General features: G+C 40.5%; 1 protein-coding gene across 2 annotated transcripts; it reads right to left on the bottom strand.

Annotated features, from left to right (window-relative positions):
* Positions 1 to 108: 108 nt before the first annotated feature.
* LOC135495172 (TATA element modulatory factor-like) lies at positions 109 to 14,930 on the bottom strand. Of its 2 annotated transcripts, XM_064783646.1 has the most exons (22): positions 14,839 to 14,930; positions 14,021 to 14,164; positions 11,676 to 13,916; positions 11,382 to 11,440; positions 10,937 to 10,969; positions 9,051 to 9,154; positions 8,656 to 8,773; positions 8,449 to 8,504; positions 7,561 to 7,631; positions 7,204 to 7,300; positions 6,823 to 6,970; positions 6,579 to 6,643; positions 6,219 to 6,375; positions 5,871 to 5,963; positions 5,597 to 5,651; positions 5,244 to 5,345; positions 4,759 to 4,951; positions 3,263 to 3,425; positions 2,867 to 2,980; positions 2,341 to 2,616; positions 2,019 to 2,129; positions 109 to 1,798 (listed from the first exon to the last, which is right to left on the bottom strand). In XM_064783646.1, the coding sequence occupies exons 2-22, from the start codon at positions 14,145 to 14,147 to the stop codon at positions 1,772 to 1,774; spliced, it is 4,410 nt and encodes a 1,469-aa protein (XP_064639716.1). In that variant the 5' UTR covers positions 14,148 to 14,164; positions 14,839 to 14,930; the 3' UTR covers positions 109 to 1,771. The 2 variants fall into 2 exon arrangements, with proteins under 2 accessions (XP_064639716.1, XP_064639723.1); XM_064783653.1 differs by lacking the exon at positions 10,937 to 10,969.
* Between the last annotated feature and the right edge of the window lie 99 nt (positions 14,931 to 15,029).

The following is a 15,029-nucleotide window of genomic DNA, read 5'->3' as shown; positions in this document are numbered from 1 at the left end:
TTTGTGGGACCCATGTAAAGCCGTCTCCTGGCTGGGGAGGTGAAGTGAACTCCCCTTCAAGATCAAAAACAGAACAAATCAATTATGTTCTAATAAATAGTTATTTTATTTATAATTTACAATAATGCTACACTACAGCGCTCTCACCATAAAGGTTTCTCTTTGAACCTAACTTCAAGGACTGGAATTGAACTTTAGCTGCATAATTATTATCGTAAACTATGCAATCTCAATTGTCTTTCTAGATCGTGCCTCTCAATCTTAGAACACAAATTTGCAAAGTCTGTCAGACTACATTTATATCAACGAGCCTTATTCAAAATATATTCCTACTCTGGAAGAATTGGACATAATACTGAAAGACACTACAAGTAATCAAGACAAGGCAGATTCACTGGCTGAATAAACAGTCCTGCAACAGGCTTACAAGAGGCAGTGATTACTATAAATTGGTCAGGAGCTGTTGGGACCTTCTAGTTACAAACCCAAGGCTGACACCTTGAAAGTTATGATGGCTCCTGAATGAGTTTACAGTACTTGATTGGAGCAAACACCATTAATCACATGTTTAATTCCCCTTTTTGCTAAAGGGAGACTATCATCATCCTATACACAGGAGCGCTGTAAAACTGCACCAGTACGGGGCCAGCCTTATCTCGAGACACTCTCCATTAAAACACATGGTCTGGACAAGAAGAGTGAATATGATCAAAATACCCTCAGCCTTAATCTATCACCCACGGGATACATTATTAGGTAAATGTACGTCAACCTCAACCTTCCGTAGTCTATTCCAAACAATTTATCAAGTTTACATGGTTTACTTTTTTAAAGAACTAGACCATAAGTGCAAATGGTCAAAATGAAGTTGAACTGTCACCAGCATGAAAAGGATACTAGACCAGTTAAACTGGTACTGAATACCCAAACTTGATCCACCTTGATCACGGAGTGACCTAGTCTCGTTACATAATTTCAATTTTGAAAACAAATAAATTATTTCTAAGCTGGTCTGTGTACACAGAGCCTACAATTCTAGTACATCACAATCATCCATGGCACCACTTGATATCACTACCTCCTTTTATGACCTGTGTGTAAATTTCGACTAAAAGAGTTAGGTATTATAAAGATGATAACCTCCACCTCTCTTTATATCAAACAATAAACCGCAAATTTTAACTTGCGCCTGCTGTTTAGACACAACACTGGCACTAGCGTGAAGGAGAATACATGTTTGTACTTCCATGGAAAAAGTGTCCTGGCATAAAGCGATGAAGATGACCATTGATAGTGACAGGAATGGGACCAGTACATATAGCAACAAGAATAGCATCCCGCGAAGTTACTATTTATAGCTCACAAGGTCATTTGCATAAGATATTGATGACGTTTAGTCACGTGACAGTCGGACATCGACACTTATTTCTACGCATTTGAGCTTATTTCAAAGTCAATTATCTTTGACCCTGCATTGTTTTTAGCATGAATGATACCATAGAGTCAGAGAGAGAAATATTCAGAACAACTATGTAGTATTTCCAACACTCGGACATGTGCCAGATTGAATCTAACTGCCCTAGTTAGAAAGCCTGAATCCATTACGAAACCGCATGTTTGTCCGACATTGCCTGTAATTCAGCGATGGGGAAATAGAGGGCAGCAGCTGCAGTGACGACATCTTCGCGGAATGCTATTGCCAAGGAATGTCAAACATTACTAAGACCAAAAACCAAATGCATCTGAGCTTTCCCTTGGTGAGCCTCCTTTGTTATCTTGATGATAGAAGTTCCTGAATCTGAAAAATACAAAGAAACCATTCAAATAGATTGCACTTCATTAAAGATGTCAAGTACAACCATCCACAGGGTTGCAGACTTCGCGAAATATTTCAGATTTATTACCAGAACTGTAGTTTTCCCATTGCTGGCATACATAGTTTTAAGTCAAACAGCACACTTGTCTTGCTCAAGTATATACACTCTTCGACACATCATTGGGTGGATTTCACTACTTACTTGAGTTTTGTACAGCTCCTTTACATCTCGTAAGTCTAATCTCAACTCCTGGACCTCTTCATCTTTCTCTCCATACATTTGTAACAGGGCATCATTCCTTTTGTCTAAGGCCTGAAAACGCAGAAAGATTCACAGAAGATTGATCAATAAAGCACATTTCAAGGACAGGTGATCTAGTAGAATGTAATTTACATTGTACTGTTAGGTTTTGAGTGCCGGTCTTTTCCCAAGCGCCTTTGAAATCATTCCAGAAGCATATTTGGTTCTACCTTTAACCAACACACCACAGAACGATAAGATCATAATTATTCATTGTATATACCTTATAATCTTCAGTTAACTTGTCAAACTCCGCTGTTTTCTCTTCTAAATCTTGGTTCTTATTGGTTAGATTGACTAGTTCCCGTGCCATCGACTCCCTTGTGCGCTCCAGGTCACCGATTTCACTCTGTAGCTGGACTATTTCACCCTCCTTTAGTTTGAGCTGTGACTGCAAGTTCTCCAATAAATTGGCTGCACCACTCTGGCGAAGGGTTTCATAGAGATTCATTTTGCTCCCATTGGCAGTGGACAACATCAGTGTTCGCTCTACATCATCCTGTGAACAAAAAATCAGACAGATAAATGCTTTTGTCAAATTGGTCCAGAAAAAGGGTCTCAATATCAGTTTATCAAAACTAACTGGCACCATCATCCTGGTACTTTAATAGTGGCTTTGGATCATACATGTAGATATTCTTTAAGCACTTTTTTCAAACTTCAAGCTGAGAAACCAACAACACACCAGAAAAAATACAAAAAATATCTTTTTCTCAGGTTGAGAAATTTTATGAATTTGCTCAACCTACCTGTGCGACTGGTGGAAAAAAGACATTGGATTGATCACTACTCTGACTACTGGACCTAGTCATCTGTGGGACTGGTGAAGGGGAGGACTTTGCTGCAAGGGCACTCTGACGATCCTGAAACAGACAATACACAAATCATTGACATGTAAAAGGAAATCTTAACATGCAGAGTCCGTCCATCAGAAGAACCAATGTGCACAAGTGGCATCTTAAATATATCAAGTTTGTCTCTTCCATTTCACTCCCCACACTGGTGTGCTGCATGCGGATCACCTCATGGTTGACACCACCATAATGCACTTCACCGAAAAAGTATGCCACATGGGTCAATGATGGAATTTGACCGGAAGATTTTTCTGTTGTGACGTCATCTGCACTGCTCTATATCGTGCATACCTTCTCCTTGATCTGATCCTGAGCCAATGCCAGCTTCTTCTTCTCCGTCTCAATCTTCATCTTCTCCATTTCCAGTTGATTTTCTAAAAGAATCTTCTCTTTCTTCAACTCGGAGATCTGCCTGGACATGGTTTGCTTCATGATCTCAACCTGAACACCATCCCTGTAGAAAGACAATCCATTTGACAACAGAAAGACAAAAGTTGAAACTGGAGCAAGAGGTTAAATCAGTGCCACAGTGACTAGTTACATGTACAGTGGAACCCCGGTCGGCGACCACCTCAGTAACGCGACCACCCCGCGAACACGACCAAAATTCTCCGGTCCCGAATGGTTTTCTCTCTAATTCTCATTAACTGGCCCTCGCTAACACGACCACCCCGGTACCCAGACCGCGACCACCAGCTTGGTCGGTCCCAAACTGCAAATTAACCCCGCTAACGCGACCATGAGGCCTAATTGCCGTAATCAACCATGACCGCATCGTATCAATTGGCACCTTCTCGCAAATCCGTGTTGATAGTTAGCACCTCGAACACAATGACCATGGGAATCCATATGAAAATAAATGATGTGTAAGTGAGTTTGATCAAATGTAAGCGCAAATAAAATGAAGAATAAACTTTCTTTTCGACTCACGGTTTGTTTTTCATCATTTAGTATTAAATGATGTCAAGAGGCATGCACACGTAGTTTTTAGGACAAATAAATTATGTTGATTAGTAAGAGTACCGATACTCAAAGTAAAGAATGCTTACTACGTCGTAATATTGATAAAATACGTTTTTAAAAAGATGATTTAATCAGTACCAGTTCAAATTGGCTGAAGTTAAAGCAGGAAGACATCAGGAATAATTCTCAACATCTTCTCACATCACCTCTCTCAATGTTAGCGGGAATATTAGCTTGACATCAAGAAGGGCAGCTGCCGATGGTGTGAATGACATGCTTGCTCTAATTAGCATGCTCAAGTTTTAATGTAATGTTTGGTCTAATTAGCTCTCGTCAGTTTATTTACTCATTTACATAAGTTGTAAATTAAACGCAAAACACTCAAGAAAATGATTTTTTATTCGTGATATACACACAAATTATCGAATCACCCGGTGGCGTAGTCATTAATGCATGTCAATGTACACACAGCATATCTGCTAGGACGATGTTTTGGCGGGAAAACCTACTTATGATTCTTAAATTCACTAACGCGACCACCCCGGTAACACGACCACTTCGGCTTAGTCCCTTGGGAGGTCGTGTTACCGGGGTTCCACTGTACATCATTTTACCAACCCATTCTTCAATTGGCTGCATTAAACTGCCAAGCATTCGTTTCTCCAGCTCAATCAAGTCAAATGAGATGTTCTTCACATGCGGGTCAAGGAAGTTGATATCATCAGATCATGCATGTTTTGGATTGAATTGAATACTGTGAGACACTCCCTGTAACATCACTTGAACATGTGACTGAACATGCCACAGCAGACGTCACTGCTTACTTGTGTTGTGTGTCCTCTAACACCTCCAGTTTGGCACGTTCTATCTCCAGACTTGCAACGAGCTGTGACTTCTCCTGCCTCAATGTCCCAACCTGGGTTTCCAGAGCTGATACTCGTGATGAAAGCTCAATCACTTTCTCATTCTTAAGACGCTCCCGCTCACCGAGGTCTGCCACCTGCGTCTGAGCCTCTCCTGAAAAAACGTTCATCGTGAGGAGGATACATTCAGACATAAAATCAAATTTTTTTTAAAATTTTGATTCTAGATAGCCACACATGCTGTCTGATGAGGCTGGTGACCTTTTTAGTTTGTCCTTGTGACTATACTGATGGTCTATTGATTCAAGGCTTAGTGGAGAGGACACCTATACATGTAAGTTTACAAACAACTATAACCTGGAAATCTAGCTGTCAAAGATATTTCAGTGTAGAAATTGTCACTTCTTGAAACAATTTTTCATATTTCTTTATCGCTCACATCTCACCTAATCTTTCAGTAAGATTCCTTTCAATCTTTTCCCAAGATCGCGACTGAGCACCACAAGTTGATTGTAAGTTTTCAATCTGGCGTAGAAGAGGTCTCGTGGCTGAAAAAGTCATTGCAAAGTAGTAGAAAGATTGTGGCTCAATAATGACAATCATGATTCATGTTTCCAAATCAAATCAAATTGCCTATTTGTGGAACATTTTGTCATGAAATCCATAGTAGAACACAGAGATGAGGAGATTTTAGCACATGGAAGACACATGTTCATGCTGCCATCTATGTTGTAGCAAAACATTAAATTGATTCTTATACATGTACATGTAGTGTAAGCAAAGAGCCACAAAATCTTACCTGCAGATACACTCTGTGACAGTTCCTCATTTCTACTGTCTGCCTCCTGCAGCCGCTGTAATCAGGACAGAAGAGCAACATTAGAAACAAGGTCATTGGAATACACTTGAATTGTTAGCAAGAACATTCATCAATACATGGCAACATCCATTTTCAAATTGATTTTCTAGCTGATTTCTTGTACCTCCTCTCCCACTGCCGATCCACAGAAATCGATTACAGATAACAGACCGACTTGAGTACGCTGGGGCAGAATATTACACTGAGAACCTACCATATGTAGATCTGATATCTCTTGCCTCAAGATATCCTCCCGGCGACCACATTCCTTCTCCATTCGAGTCAAACTCAGCTGAAGATCTTCAATCTGACAAATGAAAATATCATTATTACAATATCTAACTATCGAAACTGATCAGATGAAAAGTAAATAGACAGGACTCAAGAAGTAATACTGATAAGACATTACCAGAGAATTTTCCTTAAGGAAAGAACACCTTTCAACTCATGGACTAAGATGCCTGTCAGGAATCTACCTTTTACGAAGGTACCCAAAACTTCTTTCTGAAATATTCCAATTGAGAGTCCCAACATTTCAGTTGGTGACACTATGATTCGTTACCTGGTGTACCAAAGTCACGCTTTCATGTTTGGTCCTGTGTATCTGGCGATCAAGCTCCAGTTTCAACTCCTCTCTGGCTTGTCTTTCAACACTCAAGGCTTTCTCTTGCGCTTTAATGTCACGGGCAGCATTCACTTTGTTCAGTTCACCAATTTCTCTGAAAAACGTTTGGGAGAAGTGAAGAATCGGGTTCAGAGGTACAAGGATTGATAATCAGAAAGTTGTTCCCTCCCAATTTCGACCAGTCGTTTTCATTGGTATGCTAACTGTCTTATTCTGCTTTCTTCAGATACATCTACCAACAACTGGATGTACTTTGTAGCAATAAGCATGAGGGGGAAAACAAACGGTATCCCTTACTTGTATGCATTGTCAAGTGTTGTCTGCAGAGCTCTGTTCTTTTCAGTGGTGTCTTCCAATTCACTCTGAAAAACAGATTCATGAGAAGTTATCATTCCTGAAGAGCAGCTCTGATAGTAGAGTTGCCCAACTTCAAAACATATGTGGCCAGCCTTTACTGAGAACGACATGACTTATATTGCCCAATAGCTGTGGCCAGCCATCTCGCTGAAGCAACCACATTCCCAGCGTTAAGATGGCTTACCTTAAATTTCTCAATTTCCTTATCTTGATACTTGACAGCACTTGTGAGCTGGTTGATCGCTATTGTCTGATTGGCTTCTGTTTCATCACGAGAATCTAATACTTTCCTCAAGTGCTCCAGTTCGATTTCCTGGCTCTCAAGTTTTTGTCTAGAAAGAATAACACATACCATCAGGTCAGGGCCCGTTTGTTTTTAAGTTATCACAGCTTACTGATGACATGCAGTGCCGCGCCGTTGGATGGGTAATGTCAAGCAATGAGATCACGTCACTGCTTACCTCTAACTCTGCACGTCGCCTATTAAAATCTCAGCGACTTATCTATATTCAGTTGGATCTAAAAAAGCTAGTGTGAATTTTACTATAGTGCTGGTTATGCTTACTTCTGTGTCTTGATAATAGCATCAGTGTCCTTCTCTTTTGCTCTAAGTTTCTTTACAGCATTATTGCTTTGTAACTGTTGTTTGGACAACTTTTCGCCTGAAATTGTTGATCAAGAAACATGAATAAAACAACAAAGCCATTCGTTGAATTTGATACTGGATGTGGCAGGCAGAGAAAGGGTTAATCAAGTCTGTACACTCTATACAATATCAAGTTCAGTCCTGTGCACTTAACATTCTTGTCGATTGTCACAGATGTGAAAGATCAGATTTATGAATCCCACAACAATGGCAGATGGATTACAGCTACTGTATTGTGTGGCAATGAAACCAATGGAAATTTATGCATGGGCCTACCTTCCATCAGCAGTTCATTTATTTGTTCATCCCTTTCCTCCAAGAGCTTTTGTGCCTTCTTGTCTTCAGCCCTGTCGGAACGAGTGGAAATAAGACATTTAAAACAAAGCTTTTTATACACAACAACTAAGAGTCAATCAATGATGCAGAAAACAAACTTCAGTTGCACATTGCGGACTTTACCATAGAATACCCAAGCCCATATGTTTTCCAGATGAGAGGCTGTTGCGGTGGCCAAACTTCGCAGAGTTACTAGGTCAGCCTCTGTTGATTTTGACACCACAGCTGATGATATGTCATGTTCAAGGGATCAAAAGCGGAACATATCAGTTCGTAATTTTGTTAGGATTCTAAGAATTGTTAGTCAAACAAAGGAACAGCAAACTAATGTTAAGTGTAGATTCCCCATGAGAAGTCTTGTAACAGAAAATATTATAAAAAGCATTGTAGGAACTGCAGCTAAGGCAAACAGAAAACTAAATCAGTAAGTTAATATTTGCACAAGTGAAAAGCTACTTGGAATCAGCTTAATTTCACTTACCAAATGGCAGAACTTAAATTTGAAACAAAATTATGTTAGTTCTCCATCCAATTTTGATGACATGTATGTTTTTAGAGAAAATTGTGCTGATTAAACGTTGAAATGTTTGAAAAACTGGGAGAGTTGATGATGTGTACAGATCGATAAAGTTTTGAATTACAAAAAAGTGGCTAAAATTGGTGATGTAGACAAATATTTTGGCTAGGGATTGTCATTTAATTTATGATGAAGTCTCTTAATGGACTACCACTTAGTGTACAATGACCATCAGTTAAGCCAGAAAATCACTGAAGAAACTTGTTCAACTTGAGCACTTTTCATGTGTGAATCGGTAAATGTTCACTCACTTTCTTAGTAGTTCTTCTTGGGCAGTTGTCAGCTGTTTTTTCATGTTGTCTCGTTCCTGGAAAAAACCAATCAAAGACAATTCAAGACAACGTAGCAATGCTTATTTTCAACCTTTAATCAAACTGACTATGAAACTGCTTTGACAAAAGCTTAAGACTTAGAGCGAGAACTAACAAAATTTGAGATTGAACAAGTCAAATTCTTACTTTGAATGCTGCTTGCAGTTTCTTTTCTTGTTCACTTAGCCTGATGGTGAATTCCTCAGTCAGGCTACTGAGATCGGTCATCTCAGCCTCCCTGGCCTCTTCTGACTGGAGCAATTGTCTGAAAGTGAAAAAGAGGAGGATAACTTGGTTGTACTAACAATGACACACCGGATTGGCTCACTTTCTTGCCCTTCAAAGAAAAGATGGCTGAGCACGACTGAAAGTGTACTGAGACACAAATCCCTTCCCCTACCGTCAGAGTACCCCCTGTCTGTTGGGAAAAATGTGTTGATTGAAGAAACCCTAAAACTACTTCTGCATTTGCACCAAAATGTTAGTTTGTTGCACTCGAGTTCTAGTTCTGTGCACAGTCTGACCCTTCAATGAAAACTTACTGCCTCAGAATATTGTTTGCTTCACGCATGTCCATCACTTCTCGACTAAGCTCTAAAACCTTCTTCTCTCTCACCTCGAGGACTTCAGCTGTCTCAGCAAGTTTCTGAAACGTGCGAGAATCCATAGAATAATTCAATCAAGTCAATTTCTATCAAGTGCCTCGATTGCAGTGGTCCTTTGTCTTTACACTCTCACAGCCAAATTCTCAAAACTAACAAAGAGATATAGTGGCAATATCATTTGAGACTCAACCTGACATCAATCCACATGTTTGATGCGCTATGCACACAGTTTTTCAAGGCCATGTTAACTTGAAAACAAATATGCTGACATGTGCCGAGAATTTGAAATACAGTTTTGATTAAACAGTTCCCATCAATGAGGTAAAAAGATTGTGAAGTAACAGCTGAGTTGGGATTTTACAGTACAGTATAATGATGAATCAACACATGGTGGTGGTGGTAACAAAAGCCATCTAAACAGCAACTATGAACAAGAAAGAACACAAAATATCTCAGTCAATGAATTCACTTTGTATTTCTAACAAAAACTGTTTGATACCTGTGGCCTGGAACAATCATTTGAAATATGTACACTGTGCATTCAGACTTTTTAAGCCTTTTGGTAGCTTCCTACAGCTTTCATTCACAGTGGATTAAATGTAATGAATTGTCTCTGGCCACCCCAAGGTTACAGATAGTTTTTGTGTTGGTTAAATCTTCGTGTAACAGTGATTATCTCTTTAAAAACATTTGTAGCTGAGTTAAAAGTGCAACATTGAAGAGTGTTCATCCAGATGTTATGCATATCATGGCAACATGTGGAAAACACTGAGCGACAGAACAATCTAAAAGACACACACAACCCCGAGACGCTTCATCGTCATATAACATAAAATAGCAAAGTTATCATCAATGAATTTTCTCTCCCGCCAATTTAGTATTTAAGGTATGGAATTACAAAGTCTGATCTACATGTTTGAAAATGTTTCAAATTTCATTTTCTTCAAAATTCAGATTTTGATGGGTTTTTTGTAGTCTCCAGAGCATATGGAAGAATTCCCTCACCACCGATAATCACCAACTGATATACTGATGCTTTTTTTCTAGACACAAGATGAATATACTTCAAGAGGAATTGATTTGCTTCTCCCAGCTTAAGGGTAGGAGAAGAAGGAAAGCATGATTAAAACAGGCCTAAACTAAACAAGGCCAATACCTGCACTATCAACCCTCCTAATCCTATGTAGGAAGGTAACACCCCCCCCCCCCCAAAAAAAAAACACAATTTTTTTGATAGATAGGAAAGATCAAAGGAATTTTGTAATCCCCAAAAATAAAAATTATGATTTTATGAAGTTTACAACGTGGCACAAAACTTTAGCACTTTACAATTAATGAAGTGCATGTCAAGTGAATGCGTGATTTGTGTGATGAGGAAGGAAAAAGCATGATTTCAAATAGTTCAAACAAATTTCATCTTCTTTGCAGCGAGGAGTACACTCTCATTTATAGCACCAAAACCTTGATTTTGAGACGGATCAAGCCAAATGTGAGGCACAGCTTTAAAGGCCTCACAATTCGCTTTTAAAAGGGCACAGCAGGTTTTGCCGAATAGAAGGCACTTTTGCTAGATTGGCAAAAAAGGGCATACTTCCGTCTTTAAACAATGTTGAATGAAAAAATGCCTTCGTGATGGAAGAAATGTACAGGACTTCAAGGCAAGAAGGGAGGACATCGGAGGCAATTGCCTCGATCCCTGGCTTTAACACTTCATCATCTTTAGTTACCCCACTTTGCTCCAGAGTCCAGATCTGTTAGCCATAGGGAGCTACCAGACACAAAACCAACAGGAATTTTCCTGTTGCAAAACTTAAACGACCTACCTCATTGAGTACATCCTCATATACAGTGCTTTTCTGTATAGAATATAGTGTTTTTGTTAGAGCAAGCAACATGCAGCACTCAATCTTGTTGGTCGAACCAAGCAAAGTTATAAAGCAATATGATAAGTTTCGAATTTGCTCACAAACCGCAACCACTTTGAATGCATCAAAAAACGCTTTTTCCCCATGACCCAAAGCATGAATGCTGATATTATCAGTCGTTTATTAAGGCCAGTATCTCAGATTATTAGAGTCATCTCGGAATGTACAATCACTTTTTTTACAGGTGTCCATGCACAGCGGACTGTGACCATGGGTTTCATAATCACAGCACAACTTGTAATAATACAATGTAGATACAGAATTGTACAAAAACGAAATGCTATTTCTACAAAAAGAGACTAGACTGGTTCATGCAATGACTGAAGAACATTAAATAGCTCACCTTTAGTAGTCTGTCACTTTGCAGGGGGTTACTTTCAGCCTCAGATTCATCTAGATCACCTAAAAAGGAGAATTTTACAAACTTTACAGATAGATTATCTGATTCTGAATCAAAATTCAGAAAGACACAGTATAAAACCACTTGACCATGTCACCCCTCTCTCCGAGGTTTGATTCTGATCTTGGTATGCACCTTCCAAGCAGAGGACTTCATTCTGACACAACAGGCTAGGATCCATCTTCTTGGGGCATTCTTGAGACTTTGCTTACAAAAGAATAACAAACTATTTCTTACCCACTTCAGGTCCCATCGATCTCTGTAAACGTCTGTGGTCACCTCCAGACTTGGTGCGCTCCCTCCCCTTGGCCGCATACTCCCGTCCTGGACTCAACTGCTCAAGATCACTCTCCTTACTATGGCCGCTTGAACTTGAATTACTATCAGTGCGTTTGTGGGTCTGGCCATGCGGAGGGCTCACCCGCCTGACAGTCCTGCTTAAAGCATGGCGCAAAGGCGACAGATCGAAAGGCCTATCAATCCTATCCCCATTAGAAGTTGGCGTTGAAATAATTTCAATATCAGACGATGTAGTTGTGTCTATTTCGTCGCCAGATGTGTGCCCACTGTCTATTTTCACCATATCCGATGACTTATCACTACTGGTGGAATGTGACTCCACATCCTCATGTTTCGCTTCTGGTTCCGCCATTGCCTCTTCAAGCATACACTTGACAAAGGAAGCAGATGACACGCTCGATGTCATGGAAATCGTACTCTCCTCCATTTTACCTTCCACCTTGGTGTCCTCCTCTTGATCACATGATTCATCCGACGCCGCACACTCCCCATCTTTTAACGTTTCCGTAGACACATCAGTCTCTGTATCCCGACTTGTGTTCATATCTAGGGACAGTTTCCCTGAAGACGATGTTGCACTGTCACTACTATTGACTAACTCTTTCGAGTCTGATTTCACACTTTCTTCCACATCACAGCCAGCTGTACGATCACTCAAGACTTGTCCTTCATCTGGTACCGTTTCCTCAATATTCTGTGTATCTGGCGGCAATTCAACACTTTCAGTCACATCACCGATGGCACTATCCTCCACTTCCTTAGGGTACACACTAGCTGGTAGTGGTGCGTTCTCAAGTTCAATAGTATCCTTATCAAGATCTACCCTGCTGGTACTTGATTCTTCAGGAAGATTTATCTCTGAATCAGATACTTCCCATCCAGGACCTTCAACACTCATTACTGCCTTCACTTCGACAGCACTAGAACTAAACTCTGGCACCATACTCCCACCATCAGTTTCAGTCAACTCCTCGCTACCATTCACCTCACTAGGTTCATCCACACTCACTAACATATCTGCTGGAACTTCTAAATCAGCATCTTCCCAGAGTCCTGTGCTCTCCATCTGAGCCAAGGCAACTGCACCAAATCCTGCTGCAGGAACAACCACACTCTCCTCCATTTCAGGAACAACAACCTGGTCAATTTCTGTCACCACCGTTTCTGCCACTACTAACTTGTCAGTATCATCTGGCTTTGTTTCCACCACCCCATATTTATCATCAGCAAGAACGACCAATGGTTGTTGCAATCTCTCTGGGACATTTTCAATGACACCATCGATATTATCACGTGTTCGGTTATCACAGCCATCATAAGAATCTGCTATTTCTACAGCAAGACCATCTTCTGGCAATATGCCCCGAACATTAGGCAAGGTTACTACAGTTTCTTCCGACTGACTTGTCAAGTCTATAGAATATTCTGATGAACTTGCAAAAGTTTTACTGTCCATTGACATTGTGTCTCCAGACTCCGAAGTAGACTTCAAATCACTTTGACGTAAAGTCTGTTTTGTAACATTGGCTTCAGACAGTTCTTTTGGGGTAAGGTTGTCAGCTACATCTCGTGATGGAAGAACATCAACAACCTCATCACCAGTGACATGACTAACCAATATTTTATCAGATGTAACTTCTCCTGTATCAAATTCATGTCCCTTTTCTGCATCATCAGGCGACTTCCCAGAGTCGTGTGAATCGACCCACTTCTGCACATCCACTTCTTTCTCTGAACCAGATTTAGTTAAAGACGGCCTTGAACTTCTCTTTGACCTCTCCTTCTGGGAACTTTTCTTGGGTTCAACATCCTTTCTTTCAGTTTTCTTATCCTCTGCTTCTTTCTCTTGGCTCTTGGTTTCACTGGCATTTGCTTCACCAGAAACTGGCTCTGACCCAAAAGAGAACCCAGAGAAACTCCAAGTGCCCCATCCTGCACCACTCATGCCGGATGCACCCATTGCCAAAGAAGCCTCATCTTTTTTAGTGCTCTTTTTACTAGTAGATGTTTCACCAGATGTTTTCTCAACAACTTTAGACTCCTTCTTTTCTGACTTGGTGTTTTCAGTTGTACTCGTCTGGTTAGCACTTGCTGACGAATCAGTCTCGAGGTAGGCATTCCAGAATTCATCTCCTGTGCCCAATTTCTTCATGGCCTTCTTGCCAGAGCTGGAAGCTCCTAAAACAAAGAATATTTCATTCAGTACCTTTAGGAGAAGAGAAATAAAAAGGGAAGAGACGCTTCTTCGTAAGGCTTAGAACAAGTATTCTGGAGTGGCTCACCTTTGCTGGAGGATCTTGCGCCCAGTTCGTCATCTTTGATGTCCAGAACATTATCAATTTTCTTCTGAGCTGACTTGATGGCACTGCTGGCCATGCTGGTAAATTGACTTGTGTCCCACCAACTCATCTTGGCTTAGACTAGAGCTGTAATGCATGAGAGACGAAGAAATAAGACTACATGGTGCGATTGATGGTGGTTATTGGTGACTGGTGTTACAAGAGGGAGCCGAGATACAGATGTAGCGAGATGGTGTTATGTTAGTGTTACATTACTGAACTGTGTTCTCAGCTAGGGATTTCACGACAGCCTGGCCCTTCGCTGATTCTGTGATTGGGAGACCGAGTCTGAGACTGGCAGCAGCGAGACTGTCAAACTGAGGGATCGACTGATAGTCAGTGACGGAGTGATGAGAATGACTGGCAAACATATGCCGATATGGGCCAACCAATAGTAGTTATTCAGTAGGCCTAGTCGTGTGGAAAGAGAGAGGGATTAATATATAGGCCTAGGGAGTTTACAGTTACAGTACTACACTAGTCACTACAGGGCTGGGGTACCGTGGACTCATTTAGTCAGTTGGATGCATTGGATCATGAGTACTATAACCAAGCACTCATCAGTGTAAATCAGGCCTAAATCAGAATGTACAATTCATGTACATCTCAGTTTTTTGTCATGTTTGTTTACATCATCGTCATCGGATCGAGAAATCTATCTTGACAGCTTTTACTTTCATCATTTTCCGGCAAATGTTCAATAATTTGGGTTAAAACGACCAGTCCTAACAGTCACTAAATACTATTCACTCTATATTTACCAAGCCGACTCAATATTTTTGCAGATTTACAGTGAAATGGTTGATTGTTTACACGTCAAAAAAGAATTAGAAAACTTCCAACTCGACAGAATCCATTTTGGAATAATGACGTCACTTCCTGGCACAGGGTGTTCCCAAAAAAGGACACCGGTGTGGCAGGAACGTCCTTCGAGTTATCACATGACCAATCA

This window comes from Lineus longissimus, chromosome 1, assembly GCF_910592395.1.
Source record: "Lineus longissimus chromosome 1, tnLinLong1.2, whole genome shotgun sequence".
Classification (NCBI taxonomy): domain Eukaryota; kingdom Metazoa; phylum Nemertea; class Pilidiophora; order Heteronemertea; family Lineidae; genus Lineus; species Lineus longissimus.
Note: the sequence above shows the minus strand (reverse complement) of the source record. Positions and strands in the feature narration are given on the sequence as shown.